Source organism: Pelmatolapia mariae, linkage group LG20, assembly GCF_036321145.2.
Source record: "Pelmatolapia mariae isolate MD_Pm_ZW linkage group LG20, Pm_UMD_F_2, whole genome shotgun sequence".
NCBI lineage: Eukaryota > Metazoa > Chordata > Actinopteri > Cichliformes > Cichlidae > Pelmatolapia > Pelmatolapia mariae.
The window spans coordinates 37,254,866-37,270,167 of NC_086244.1; the positions used below are offsets into that span (position 1 = coordinate 37,254,866).

A 15,302-nucleotide genomic window follows, 5' to 3' on the forward strand; every position below is an offset into this window, starting at 1 on the left:
CAACCCAAATGTCTGGGATTTGGTGGAATAGGAGATTTCCCATCATGGATGTAATCTGTGTGATGCTGCCATGTCAGCATGGGCCAAAATCTCTGAGGAATGTTGAATGTATGCCACAAAGGATTGAGGCAGTTCTGTAGGCCAAAAACCCCCAACAACCCACTACTGGGAAGGTGTATCTAATGAAGTGGCCACTGAGCATAAATTCTTACCAGTTTTTGTTGTCTTTAATTGCTCTCCAGACACTTGCAAAAACACACACTTACCTCATTTACTCATTTATGTGAGTCAGGTGAGCGCCTTACTACACACAGCATTTTGTATCGCTGTTATTAATTTACACATTTAAGTATTCCCAGTGTCTTCAGAGTAGCAAACGTTCTTAGGAACCAGATTTAAATTGAATCACTGTGTTTATTAAGTTCTGTTAGGGGTTTTGTTTATTTTCATTTTAAATTTTGGGGGGATTTTTGAATTATTGGGCGGTTTTCCCTCCTTAGGACTGTTTCTGACATAAAAGAGAAAAATCGCGCTGTGTTTGATCTCCAGATAACTCGTCTGTTTCTGCCTCGTCTCTCGCCAGGAGTGTGCCGGGGAGCCTCTTTTCATGCTTTACTGTGCCATCAAGCAGCAGATGGAGAAGGGACCCATCGACGCCATCACAGGAGAAGCCCGCTACTCCCTTAGTGAGGACAAGCTCATCAGACAACAGATTGACTACAAAACACTGGTCAGTAAACTCGCTGTGTCTCGAGGCCCGTTTCATCTGCTCGGGACCGAATCACTCGATTTGTTAAGTTTTAGTCACATGAGAATCTAAACAGTCAGCTGCTGAAATGCGGGTTGTTAAAGCGTGCTGTGCATTTGGAGGGAGTTGGCCGTGGACCGTCCCATTTGCTGCCCAGTGTTAGCAAAACAGAACTATTCAGGTCTAGCTTGGAAACATGCAGGCAAACCTACTCATCAGCGGGGTCTGCTACAGTTGTTTTGGTCCGCTCCCAAGTGCGAATGCCGAGTTATTATGTTCTCAAACTGCCTAAATAGACGAGGGATGTGTCCAGGTTTGAAAATGAGCTGCTGTAAACAAACTGGGTGTGAGAGTGATGCTGGACAACCTGAACAACCGTTCACACCATTCAGCTAACCAGTGTTTGCAGTGTTCTTGACATAATGCTGAAAAAGCCTAATTTCTTTTGTCTTTTCCATTTTTCTTCCATTTTTATGCTTTTTTTTAAAAATGTTTCCAGACGCTGCACTGTGTAAATCCAGAGAATGAGAATGCCCCGGAGGTGACAGTCAAGTGTCTCAACTGCGACACTATCACTCAGGTCAAAGAGAAGCTGCTCGATGCCGTGTACAAAGGCAGCCCCTATTCGCAAAGGCCAAAGGCTTCTGATATGGACCTGGGTAAGACACAGGACTGTATGTGCAGGCTTAATGAGATAAAATCAAATAAAAGCAGATTCATTTGTTTTTTTCCAGTCATTTTGTTTAGATGTCTGCAATAAGAATTGCATAAATCCAGTAGTCGGGAGAGATCAGTGCACTGTAGCTCATTGTCCCATTTTAGCTTTAATGAACATACTACATTCAGCGATGCCTTTAAGTCCAGATTGCCATGACGTTAATCTGAAAAACTTTTTTGATGACTTAAAAGCATTAAAAAAGTCTATAAACCCATATATATGTATGTATAATTTAAATATACATTCAATTCAATTTTATTTATACAGCCCCAAATCACAACAACAGTCACCTCAAGGCGCTTTATTTTGTAAGGTAGACCCTACAATAATACATACAGAGAAAAACCCCCTATGAGCAAGCACTTTGGCGACTGTGGGAAGGAAAAATTCCCTTTTAACAGGACCTCTGGCAACACCAAGCTCAGGGCGGGGTGGGGCCATCTGCTGTGGACGGTTGGAGTAAGAGAAGAAAGACAGGATAAAAGACATGCATACATCAGATCTTAATGGGAAAAAACTGATATCTGTATCAATATGGACTTAGTGATGTGTTAGGAATGAAAGGATGCCACATTGTTTGATGGAAATAAAAGTGATCCAGCAGGCTAGTCCATTTTGCCGAAACTTAAAATGACTAACTCAGTAGTTAGTATGGCCCGCACATTCTTAGTGATGTATACCTCACAACGAAGAAGTTTAACTTACTTGATGCAGCTCTCTGATTAAAATGTGTTTCTTTAATTATTATTATTTATTTTTTTGGTGTGACAGCAGTTTATCCATCCAACAGATTAAAATATCTCGAGCTTTTACCATAAAGAGCCCTGCTCTCATTTTAGCCCCTCTTTTTTGATTTCCCTCAGTGACTCGGGTTGCTGCTAACGTTGTTTGCTTGCTGCACGATACTGCAGAGTAAGCATGCGGCATCATTATCTGGACTTTTAATGTTGCAAATAGCCACTCAGTAAGAAAAACCAATAAGCTTAAAGAGAATAAACTGCTCGGTGGAAATGAGGCAAACGGCAGAGTATCAATTCTCTGTTGTTCTCGGGAATGTTAAGTCCAGGGACTTTTCTCACATTGGATACAGGCTTTTGATCAGTTGTTAGTTGCTTTAATGTAATTTTGCAGTGTAAAATTTAATAAGCCTACTAACTACCTCTTTTTCATTGAAAATATAAAAAACACAAATGCAAAATGCTGGCAAGTGGTACACAGTTTCACGACACACACATGCACAATTTGTGTTTGTGCTTTTTGCCATCAACTCGGCTTCCCTCTTTTCAAAGAATGGCGTCAAGGTCGGATAGCCAGAATCATCCTGCAGGATGAAGATGTCACAACTAAGATTGACAACGACTGGAAAAGACTCAACACGCTGGCTCACTATCAGGTACACGAGCACAAAGCAGGACAGACGTCAAGAGCCAGCTACTCAGCAAGAGTAGTACACTGAATATTTTGGTGGTGTGTGTGTATTGTTTTTGTTGTGCAGGTAACAGATGGTTCAGTGATTGCCCTGGTGCCAAAGCAGAACTCTGCCTACAACATCTCCAACTCCTCCACCTTCACCAAGAGCCTCAGCAGATACGGTACGGCTCCCATTCCCATCGTGCCTCGATCCTGTTTAAATCAGTCTGTCAATGATCCCCATTTCTCTGACCACCCGCCTTCCCTCAGAGCCTCTAACTCTCTCTCATTCAGTCTTTGTCTTTGTTTGTCATGGCCATGATTGGGGTCCTTTTTTTTCTTTTTCTTTTTTACCTCCATCTGAGTGAATGGCAATCCTTTTTATCCACTGCCATCAGCGCAGGCCAAGGCTATTCCACGGCTATTTCCAAGCAGTCCATAAATGACAGGCATTAAAGTAGACACCTCGATCCCCAGCTGACAGAGTGAAAAAGAGACAGCGAGAGAGAGAGAGTGAGAGGACACGTAGCAGTCAGATAGACAGAGCCCCAGCAACAGTATGGTATTTTCCACTGGAAAATTAAACCATTTAGAGGATAAATTACTCTGAGGTGAGAAAAAAAAACTGAACCCTCATCTGATGCTGAGTGGGTATTAACCCTCACACATGCACAGCTGCTATCATTGCTGCTGATCTGCTGTAGCCCCAAATCAGTGTGGCTCTTCTCCAAAAACGCCCGTGCCAAAAAATGAAATGTTTAGGTTAGAATTTGAATTTTTTTTTGTGTGTGTGTGTGTGTTTTATATGGAAATGGAAAATTGACATGCTAGTTTTTCTGCTGAATGCTGACTCTGATGTCAATTGCACGACCTGAAAATAGTGGAAAAGTCAGATGTGTCCCTTTTCCCGTAAATCTAGCATTCAGAAAAAATAGTGCTGGTCAAAGTGTTTATTTTCAACGCTCTCCCATGACAGCTGTTCTCAAACTGTATTTCTAGCATACCTCATTCCAAAATGAAAAAGCTGAAAAAGATTCATGCCCAACTCCCAACAATTATTTTATTGAGCATCAGCAAACTTCTTATTATTTAATATGAAGCATTCATTGTATTTATTCATACTTCGTATTTACTTCATATATTTCACCTGGCTGTCATAACAACTTATCCAAGATGTAACCCTTTTACGTCACATCAAAAAAAGTGGTCCGAGTTTGGAGCCTGGTGGGACGCCTATTTTGTATGTTTGAAAGGTTAATATATCATTAACTTAAACACACTGTTGTCAGGATTCCACATGTCGTTTAAACTGACTCCTTATCAGAAGTTGTATTTTTTCTTAAGGCAAATAAAAAGCAGTAGAAAACTGCTGCCTGTTTACACACCAGCATTCCCGTCTCCTTGGAGTCATATTTCTTGCCACTTGATGAATGCATGTCCAATATTCACCCTCCTTGCAGCTCAGAGTCTTCACCTGCTGATAGAAATATTTGACCTTTAACTTCTAAATCTAGTACTATTCAAAGCTACATGTTGGCAGGTATAGAAATGTGTTTTTTGCAGGGCATTTTTACAGCATCTGCTAGCTATGGAGAAAATCCACACAACCACAAAACTCGGTAAGCTGATAGATATTACCGAGGGTTTAACAGCACAAGTGGCCCATATTATATGCAAGTAGACATATGATTGACTGAAATACGGGAATACTGACTAAAAATTCTTTCTCACTACAAATATGCCAGTTTCTATTGATTCTACTTGGAACAAAATAAATGGTTTAGTCAGTGCATCACACAACACCTACACTGTTTGAGAATGGCATTATTGAGGACCTGTTTCATTTCTGAACCTCTCTTGTAGTGAACTATCTCACACTGCTGCAAGGCTCCAGCTATTTTGCTCCACTGTGAAAAAAAATTTGGTTAAAAAGTCTCTTTGACTGTGTCCCTTTTGTTTGTTATTATGATCCTGTTGGTGTGCCTCGTGCATGAATGTGTGCATGTAGCGGGGTGTTATTAGAACAGGCAAAATTGTTGGCCACCAATGGTCATGATGAGCTTGGAATCAAAGCCACTCAGCACCCCACTGGCAAAAGCAACAGCAGCGCTCTACACCATCCCACTCAGCCTCATTCACTCTTCTATCCCATGCACTCCCATTACTCTCCATTTCACCCCTCTCTCCTGACCTTTTTGACTCTCCGTCCATTTCGCTCGCCCACTCCCCCCTTTTTTTTTCCCGTCACCCCCCTCCACCCTCCCCCTATATTTACTTCTCCTCTATCATCCACACTCCTCACTGTCCTTTCACCAAGCATGTGGATGGCTACACACATCAGCATCTTTGGTCTCGCCACCTCTTCTCTCCAGTCCAGCTTTCTACCCCAGAAACAAGAGATATTCAGCAGATATTGTGCACCTTACCTCCTCCCATCCTACATGAAACAGTCACAGATTTCTTCTTGCTTTATTCGAATCATGACACTCTCACAATGAATAATGAAACAGACACAGATGGTAGAGATTGTGGGTCAGTTGAACCATTTTTGAGTATTTAAAAGAAACGCACATAATTCTGTTTTTGTCTCATTTAGAGAGTATGCTGAGGACGGCCAGTAGTCCAGACAGCCTACGTTCTCGAACGCCCATGATCACCCCCGATCTGGAGAGCGGAACCAAACTGTGGCACCTGGTGAAAAACCACGACCACTCAGACCAGAGGGAGGGCGACCGGGGAAGCAAGATGGTCTCTGAGATCTACCTGACCAGGCTGCTGGCTACAAAAGTAAGGGGCAGGGGTGTAAACAGCACTCTTCGTTTTTATATATATATTGATTCTAGTCAGAGTGGAAAAACCTCTTAAACAGCACTTGAAACCATCAGGGGGACACTAAAACCTAATAGGAAAACTCTTCTTCAGCATTTTCAGCTCTTTCGTGCAGAGTGATCCACCTCACCTATTTAAAAGGAGAGGAAACTTCTAATACAGAGTGTCCCCACATCTTTGAGGGGTCTTTATCTTTATCTTTATCAAATTACATCATCACAGACATTGATGAGAATATTTCTGCAACTAGCAATTGGTTTATGACATCACAGGAGATCAGGTCAAAGACCCACTACTTTCACAGATTCAAACTTCACAGAACAGACCCACAAGGTAGAAAATTAGAAGGCTTTTTGCAAGCCCACACAGGAGACAAGAGTTGGCGAGGGGATGAATACTTATATCAGTGTCTGGAGGCACTGAGAACCCAGTATACAGCCACTCTTGTTACACACATAACGAGCAAGAACATATACTTCAAAAGTGGAAATATGCTTTGGGTCTGGGGATACAGTAAAGAGTAAAATCTGAGACATTACACAGCCTGTGCAGACAGATGGATTTATTAAGATAGGAGCTTATCTGTTCCAGTAGAGAATAGACAGACAACAGGGGGGGAAAAAACACAGCTGAAATGCTTTCTGTGTAGACAAAACATAACGCCGGGCTGAACAGATGGTCCCCAGTTCATTCTTAGAGAAGTTGAGCCGAAGGTAGCCATCCATCATGGTGTTTGGGTGGGCTGAGGTGTGCTGTGAGACAGCTCGTTAGGAAGGTACAAATAACTGGGTATCGTCAGACAAGAGTAGGGGGACCAAGCACCCATCCTTGTGGTACGCCAGTGGAAGGAAAGTGACAGGACACTGGTAGAAGTGCAGTTTCAGTGGTTGATTTTGTTTTCCGAGAAGAGTTTTGATAGAAAATTAGTAGGCATGTATGTAGTCTCTCCTTAATAACTCTGTCTGAGTCTTTACAGTGGGTGAGATTGCTTCAAAGCCTTTATTGTACATGAAGCAAGTGAAATGTACTGACTAAATGTGTTACCGGTGAAGCTAAACATAGTCGCAACCATTCCCTCCATCTTGGAATCTTGCATTACAAAACAGGCCGCCTGTCTTTGCCCCTCTCCTTCATTGTCTTTCAGTTCACCTTCTCCTTTCTAATTGTAGGAGGGGGGAGGGAAATGTAGCAATGGGCAGCAGTTACAAGCAAGCTGGCTTTTCAATTTCCAGTGGTAATAAGAAAAAACAGATTAATAAAAAGGTGGGCTTGTGGTGCAGAGGGTAGGGAGGCAGATACACAAGGTGTCAGGAGACGAGTAATTTGTTGAGGGATTGAAGATTTGGTGATGCATGATAAAAAAAAAAAAAACAGAGAGGCAAATGCAATTCAGAAGCTCATCTTGTCCTTGTCTCTCTTATGGCTGCCTTTCCAAACCCGTTTGCCCCGGCGTCTCGTCTATGCAGATCTACCTGCATTCATTCACAACCGCTGCAGGAATAATTCCTGCTCCATTTTGCAGCGGCTGACTAAATATGATCCCGACATATATTTCCTCAGTAATAGATTCTGCCAGATGGAGAAGTCGGGGTGACAAATGTGGTGTTAGGGAAATTAATTTAGCTACATTTGATGTAATTATGTTGAGGCATTGTCATTGGAGGAAAGCGCTATCCAAATCCAAGAGCCGGGATTCTGGTTTGTGATTCTGCAGCGCTTAGTCAGCAGAGCGAGTAAGTCTCACAGCCAGAGTTATCGCTGTGATTCCCACTGGGGCCATTCATAGTAACAATGTACACGCTCGAGGCCCATTCAGGTGCTGTGGATACAAGTAGCTGGAAATGGTACATTATATTCTGCTTCACAGTGCCATGAAACTGCTTATGTTGACGCTGGCTTCCTGAGCTCTGAGATATTCCTCCTTTCTAATTAATAGTCAGGCTGATTTGAAAGGGAAGCATATGTGGGAATGTTTTTAATGCTAAGAAATTACTGCACACATATGTAGAGAATCAATATAAGTAAAAAAAAAAACAAACAAAAAAAACAAACATTGAGCATAGAGTTACCTGATCCAGCTCTTCATACAGATCTGCTGATGGCTCATATGAAAAGTGTTATTAACCCACTCTGCAAACCACTTCCACCCCAGCTCCTCTATTTCAAGTCATGTTCGCTCTTACTGACTGCTGCACTGCTCTCCTTGCCTTTTGGCTTTCTGTGTATGAGTTTAGAGCAGTGAGGAGGTCCCAGAACAGAGGCACACTTCCATATATAAATTACAGCCACTAAAATAACAGTCCTCTTGTGACTAAAGTGGTCCTGACAGAAATATCAAAAAGGTCAGAGCGATTACCATAATATGGGAACACCACCTGTACTAAAATGTCAGAATGCTTGTTCAACATAAGAGTGCAGCTTATGCTTGTATATAATCATCATTAATATCAAAGACCTCTAAGCCATTTTGACCGGTGTTGTGGGAATCACAGCAACATTTAAATAACACTTTCAGTGATTGCCTATAGACTAAAAACAACCCGACAGTGTAGTGAAACTGTTGGGAAAAATTTTAAAAAACTAAGTACATCCCTACTTATTCCATGGAAATTAAAAGTAGCAGCCAGATGTTTGATCATCAGCAAGTGTGAGCACCTCTATGTAAGCAGAAGTTTAGTCAGTTTGTTGGTCTGTAATAACCTCTCGAAATTATTAAAACAGTTGATATTACAGCTAAAATTACTGTTAAAATATTCCTTACATTTCTTTTTAAAAGTACACCCTGATTTCCTTCATTTAGGGTACGTTACAGAAGTTTGTGGACGACCTGTTTGAGACCATCTTCAGCACAGCCCACAGAGGTAGCGCGTTGCCCCTGGCCATCAAGTATATGTTTGACTTTCTGGACGAGCAGGCTGACAAACACTCCATCACAGACTATGATGTACGACATACCTGGAAGAGCAACTGGTGAGTCCAAAATCTGTAGCTGCTGAAAAATTAATTCCCCTTTAATGTAAAGTGTTCTCCAAACCGGATGTAACCCTGTTCGGTTCAATCAAATTTCAGCTCCAGCGTAATGAGATCTTCAGGCACTTTTCACGTTTGGCCCTGGTGACATTTGCGCTGGAGTCTATATCTCACTGAAAATGACTGCAATCAAAGTGCATTTCAAAGAGATTTGAATGGATGCTGAAATATAGTAATAATCGCAGTGTCTGCAAAGTAAATATCCTTGTAAACAATGCTGCACTGAATTAAATCGATACATCCAAGTCTGCAAAATGTATAGAAAAATGTAAAAATTGCTGTGTTGGGTGCTTCCTATAATAAGATCTTCAGACTAGCTTTGCAGTGTTTGTAATTCATAAATTATTTATTAACATTTTTTCATCATTGCATTTCCGTAGCAATGAAGAGCATTTAGGTAAACTATAAAGTTTTGATCGTCTCCAGCCACACAGCTGCTGCGATCCCCGAGGGCCCCAGCACTGCCTGTGTGCATTAAAGCCGGCTTTAATGCACACAGTGAACTAATTAGAAAAAACAGAACTACAAGTGGAATTAAGCTAGTGACAGAAAGCACTTAATCACACGATGTTACATTTTTATTTCAAAATAAACTTTTTTTGGGTTTTATTCTCTTGCTCTCTCTCCAGTCTCCCTCTCCGGTTCTGGGTGAACGTGATCAAGAACCCACAGTTTGTATTCGACATTCATAAGAACAGCATCACAGATGCTTGTCTGTCTGTGGTGGCCCAGACCTTCATGGACTCCTGTTCAACATCGGAGCACAAACTAGGCAAAGACTCGCCTTCAAATAAGCTTCTCTACGCTAAAGACATCCCCAACTACAAGAACTGGGTCGAGAGGTGAGTCAGAGTTTGACCCAAACGCAAAGACTTTGAGATCAGCTACGTTTGATGGGAGGATACCTTTTGTATCCGCAGTTTAAATGTTAAAAGTTCCTCATGAGCTGTGAGAGAAAAATGAGGTGGAGTGTTATAATCAAAGTTAATTACACTATTAAACTATTAAGCTAAAAACAGCTGTAAGACTGTAGCAACGTTACAGGCTGAACTTTATCTGGTACTGGCATTTAAAGCATAATAGTTGGATTAAATTACTGCAAAGAAACCACTCTGCAGTAATTACAGCTGTCTCGATCACTATATAATACAGTGTACTATACAGAGTGAGTAAAATGACAGTGACAGCTGCTCCATGTGGATCAGTTCTAAGACAAAAAGAAAGAAGAAGACAAAGGTTTCACTGGATTTTGCTAAAAAGCAGCCGTAGCCTCTTAATCTTCTGCCCAACTCCAGGATGTTTAAGTGATCGCAGCACCTGCGGTTCCACTTTAGGGGCAGGAGGCGCTCTGTTCATGTTTCTCCTTCAATTCATTCAATTCAATTACACAAAATTTTGTGTAATTAAATTTACCTGAATTAAATTCAATTTAGTTTTTTTATATAGCACCAAATCTCAAGAACAGTTACCTTAAGGTGCTTTATATTAGTATATTATATTAGTTAGGTAAGGTCCCCATAATAATAGAAAGAAAAACGAATTAGATGATTTCCTGTAAGCTTGGACTTGGCAACAGTGGGGAGGCAAAACTCCTTTTTAACAGGAAGGAACCTCAGCAGAACCAGGCTTAGGGAGGGGCAGCTATCTGCTGCTCAGCAGCGTGCATTACACCACCTTTACGTACATATATATGTGTATATATATATATATATATATATAATGTTGATTTTTAATCCTTTTTAGATTTCCAGGTTTTTCACTGCTAATGGTAAAACAGAAGGGCTGATAACAAACACCATTCTGGTAGAGTACAGTGTTTGATACCTGCCCAAATATAATGCCCACCTAAGTACACTCATAATCTCTCTTAGCATTTTTTTTAAATCTAAAAAAATGGCACGATCGATAATCAGTTCGTTAGTCGGCAATCCTATTTCTTTTCTTTTGAAAACTGAGCTAGCCCCGGTGCTCTCCTTTATATGTTTCTATAGTGAGTAGCTGTTGTGGCAGTTTCTCAGTATTATTCAGCTCCTTCTTCAGAGAATCTTGTCCCAGGGTGAGACATAATCCATCTCTGCCATCCTGAACTGTGGCTGGATAAACTAGTCTTTGTTCTGCTCTGAAGATCTACTGCAAACTCTAACCTGAACCTGCAGCAGGTCTCGAGCTGGTTCATTCACAGGACCAAGATGGCTGATGCAGCAGATCACAGCACTGCCTGCTGTAGACGGCCACAATCCACAATAGTGGAGCTGGAGTTAATCCACTGGATGAGAGACTGTGGAGAGCGAGTGCTTGTCTTCTCGGTTGTTTGTTGCAAAGTCAGGACATGTAAAAATATTTGCAGTGCAGAAACTGATAACATATAATGTATAATAATACTTAAGAAATCTTTCCTGCACATAAATGCATGTGCACTCTTCTGCCACAAACAGAGTCTAAATCTGTGGGGAAACCGCTGTGTATTTCTTTATGTTGAGCAGCTTGAATTGAATATGCTGCAGGAAGTAGTGCAGCTTCCACAGAGCTTTTGGAGGGAGTGTGAGATAAGGATTTATAGGTGAGATTTAACTGGGTGCAGTTGAACCTTGCTTCCATTATGCCTCCAAACCTACACTCTCCTCCCAGTGCTGCCCTGCTGCAGTAAACCTTGAGATAGCCGAGATATGGATCGTGCACACAGATCCAGGTACAGCTCAGTATTGGGATGTTTTCTTAATATATTGTGTTTTTACCTGCCTCACTTTCTACAGACCTTTCACTCTCCCAGTGCAGCCAGCAACACTGAGTCGATAATACTAAGGTTGTTGTTTCACTGAGAGCATCACCTGTTTTACCTCCCACCATCTCAAAAATGAAATATTAATGAAATATGAATGAGTAAAGGATGAATCAGCTGTTACAAACCCAGCTAGGTTCCCGTCAATATCCATAAAAGAGTCACAAAGTAGTCACCAAAAAGCTTACAGAGGGTAGGATGGATAAAATATAATTGGACTTAGAACTGAAGTGTAAGAGCCAAATCAGACTGTTCTGTTTAAAAAAGAAAAGAAATGAAATGCTAGGCTCACTGGCTTTCCTTTCGAAAACAGACATTACAGAATAAATAGCACGTCTGTAAGTGAGTATCTTACAAAGGAAGTCAACTAACTGTGCGAGTGTGCTAATCGCTGCTTCCTGGCCCTGCGTCCCAGTGTTTTAATGCCCCTGACAGGACTAAACAAACAGGTTATATAATCAAAAGCTGGCAGGCAAGAAGCCTGCAGAACGTTATACATACGAGGTACTTTATAAAAGGATCAGTAACAGGTACCCTTTCGTAGCAGTTAGCAAGAATGTACGGTGCAGGCTACTCACTGATCACAGCAGCCCTGAATGACAGTCTGACAGCCCTAACCAGTCAAAGATGGCAGTAAGAGGGAGACAGGAGAAACAGTCAGGCGAGGAGGGCAAAATAAAGAGCACATGATCAGGAGCTGGGGCTTGCAAAGGGAATGCTAAGCAGTTTTGTTACATAAGGGGGAAAGAACGACCCAGGGCCCTAACATCAACCATGACAACGAAGCCATCAATTCCCGAGTTACATAAGCAGGTGGGCATCTGAAAAAACTGAATTTGGCTTTGTTTTCCTGTGTTCCCCTCACCCCCACGGTCCCATCAGACGCTTGCCTGTCCCTGAGATTGATTCTAGCAGAGGTTTCTTCCTTTCAAAAGGGAGCTTTTCCTTCCCGCTGTTGCCAAGTGCTCGCTCATAAGGGATCGTCTAATTGTTTGGTTATTGTAGCAGAAGTGCCCTTAGGTGACTTTAGGTGCTATATAAATAAAACTGAGTTGAATTGAACCGTCTCTTATTTTACTAATCTCATTATTTTTAAATTAAATGGCAAAGTAGGTCAATGTGTGCTCTAACAAGGTGCTAACCATCAGCAAAGAAATTGTATTAAGCTGCATTAATCCTTCAATGGGAAGCCTAGGTCGAGGCAGTAAGTCAAGGTCTGAATGGACACGAAAGTGGCATGACACGAAACTCTGCCTGAACTCTTGTCTAGGTATTACTCCGATATCTCCCGCATGCCAGCCATCAGCGATCAGGACATGAGTGCCTACCTAGCGGAGCAGTCCCGGCTGCATCTCAGCCAGTTCAACAGCATGTCAGCGCTGCACGAGATCTACTCCTACATCGTCAAATACAAAGATGAGGTAAGCTCCCACTGCCCAGCACTAAATATAGAAGAAGGGAAGAATGTTGTAATTATTCGCGCTCTGCCTCCCTTTACTTGTCTTGACTAATACCACGAGGTCATTTTAATTCAATAACACTGATAACCAGTCCACATCGGTACAAGCTGGAAGGTATTACCACCATTAAGGATGCACATTAAGGCATGAGCTCAGCACATTATGAACTTAATGGAGCTTAACAGAATTTAGGTGATTTTTTTTAAAGACCTGCTTGCACAGTATCCTTTGCTGCTACCAGCTGATTAAAACTCAAGAATGCGTTAATGAAATAGTGCCACATTTTAAGGATGCTTATTCATTTTATTGAATAAGCATTCACAGTTAAGAAAACAAATCACGAACAACCAGCAGAGTCTCAAGCAAGACATTAAATGCACTTATTGGGATTTAAACCACTAGATTCCATATACCCACGTGCCATCATGTTCATAGTGTGTGTCTGATGAGAAGTTCTCCAACACCATCATCACTCATTTTACTCTTTGCTTAAAAAAGTAGCACACGGTATTTAATGAAGAAAAAAGTGAATGTTAAAAGGCTCGTCTCAGGATGTTCATAAAACGTCCCGGGACAGCTACATTTAGATTAAAAAAAGCCGTCTCGTCATCATCAGCACAGCCCGCAGATTCAAACCCAAAACCTATGAGGATCTAACCGCTGCGCCATCGTGCTGCACTGCCATGTAGGAACAGTTAGTTTTGACCTTCCAGGTTCATACAAATTAGAGATGGCACCATACCACTTTTTTATGTCCGATACCGATATCATAAATTTGGATATCGGCCGATACCGATATGAATCCGATATAGTGTGTTTTTTAATCAATAAAACTGTTTTTTTTATTATCTTGCTGCATTTTGTATAAGTTCAAACTCAAGTTAAAAAAAAACAAAACACTAAAGCTATTCTGTTATACCTGTGTGCAAAAAATACACTGAACCCAAAATATTTCATAGTTCAGCAATACTGATCAATCTAATAAACTTAAACCTACTGCATCCTCCCTATTCTGGTATTTTAAAGAGTAAGCAACCTAACTAATAGGGTTGAAAACTCCCAGCAAAAAAAAAAAAAAAAAAAAATAGGGAACCACCCCCCACCTCATGATGCTTAATCGACGTAATCAACTTTAATTTGATGCAGTGTGAAAAAAAATGCACAGAAATCAATTATTTTTCAAGAATAATTAAATAGATTCAACATCTTTCTTCAACAGAATAGCAGACTGCACAGATTGTACATTCCCAAAGGAAAAAGTACTAGCTTACTAGGGTATATTAGACTTAATAGTTACTATATACAGTAATGGACTTCTATACATTTTACATCAGATTAAAATTTTGGGTGTAAGATTCAGATAATTATTTATTAAAAGCTAGATATTTTAAATGAGAATAAGAAAGAAAAATATTTCTTTGTGCCCCCCTTTTCCCTGTTCATGCCCTATCGGCCCCCCTGGCTAAACTTTGCTAGATCCGCCCCTGCACAGTTACCAGCCGTCAGCTACGTAGAAAAAGATCCTGGTGTAGAAAGTAATATTAAATAAATTCTAACAACAGCTTATCACGCTTAAACGTGCTGCCGTTGTTTGTCCGCTGGTCTCCTCTTTCTAGCGCAAAGTGGGCGATAAACAAACAAGAAAGACGGGACTTGCAGCAGAAAAGGCGATCAGCTCATCGTTGATCAGTTTCATGTTTGATGTAATAACAGGAGAGGGATGGGGAGTGAATGAGAGAAGTAGATGCAACTGCGCAGCAAAGACAGAATAACTTCAGCTTTGTGTCTATTTTTTAATTCTAGCTGAAGTACGGGACAAATCGCTTCCTTTTCACCTCAATATGGAACTCTGAAGGCCAGTTCAGCTGTGGCTCAATATATCAGTTGTTAAGCTTAACGTGGAAATACTATGCAAACATTCAGGGATGAACTTACACACTTGCTTTACTTCTCTGGGATAGTTTTCGCCGAGATGAAATGCCTTAGGAAGCATGTAGCGAGGCTCCAAATGCTCCAACAGACCGCGGACAGGTCTGGCAGACAACAGCCGCTCTATCACGTGACACATACTGCTCCGATGCGCCGAGCTGGGTTAGGCCAAGTAGCGCGTTTTGTGAGGTGATTTTGTGATACTTCGGATCGGATTACATTTTTTATTTCTCTCCGATATCTGATCCAGTAATTTAGGTCAGTATCGACCGATACCGATATGTAATATCGGATCGGTCCATCTCTAATACAAATACAGATGAGGACAACATTATTAAGTTTTTCTCAAAATTTTCCCAAGGAATTTTCAATATAGCATATCTATAAAGACATGATATT

The 15,302-nt window shown here is 41.2% G+C and overlaps 1 protein-coding gene across 3 annotated transcripts in view; it reads left to right on the forward strand.

Moving 5' to 3' along the window:
- LOC134617951 (plexin-A1-like) overlaps positions 1-15,302 on the forward strand; it is a 307,268-nt gene that overhangs the window by 282,548 nt on the left and 9,418 nt on the right. For all 3 annotated transcript variants that reach the window (XM_063463038.1, XM_063463040.1, XM_063463039.1), the window contains exons 25-32: positions 584-730; positions 1,248-1,407; positions 2,756-2,859; positions 2,962-3,058; positions 5,473-5,663; positions 8,506-8,675; positions 9,365-9,577; positions 12,785-12,935. In XM_063463038.1, coding sequence (XP_063319108.1) covers positions 584-730; positions 1,248-1,407; positions 2,756-2,859; positions 2,962-3,058; positions 5,473-5,663; positions 8,506-8,675; positions 9,365-9,577; positions 12,785-12,935 — 1,233 coding nt within the window. The remainder of the gene's footprint in view (positions 1-583; positions 731-1,247; positions 1,408-2,755; positions 2,860-2,961; positions 3,059-5,472; positions 5,664-8,505; positions 8,676-9,364; positions 9,578-12,784; positions 12,936-15,302) is intronic.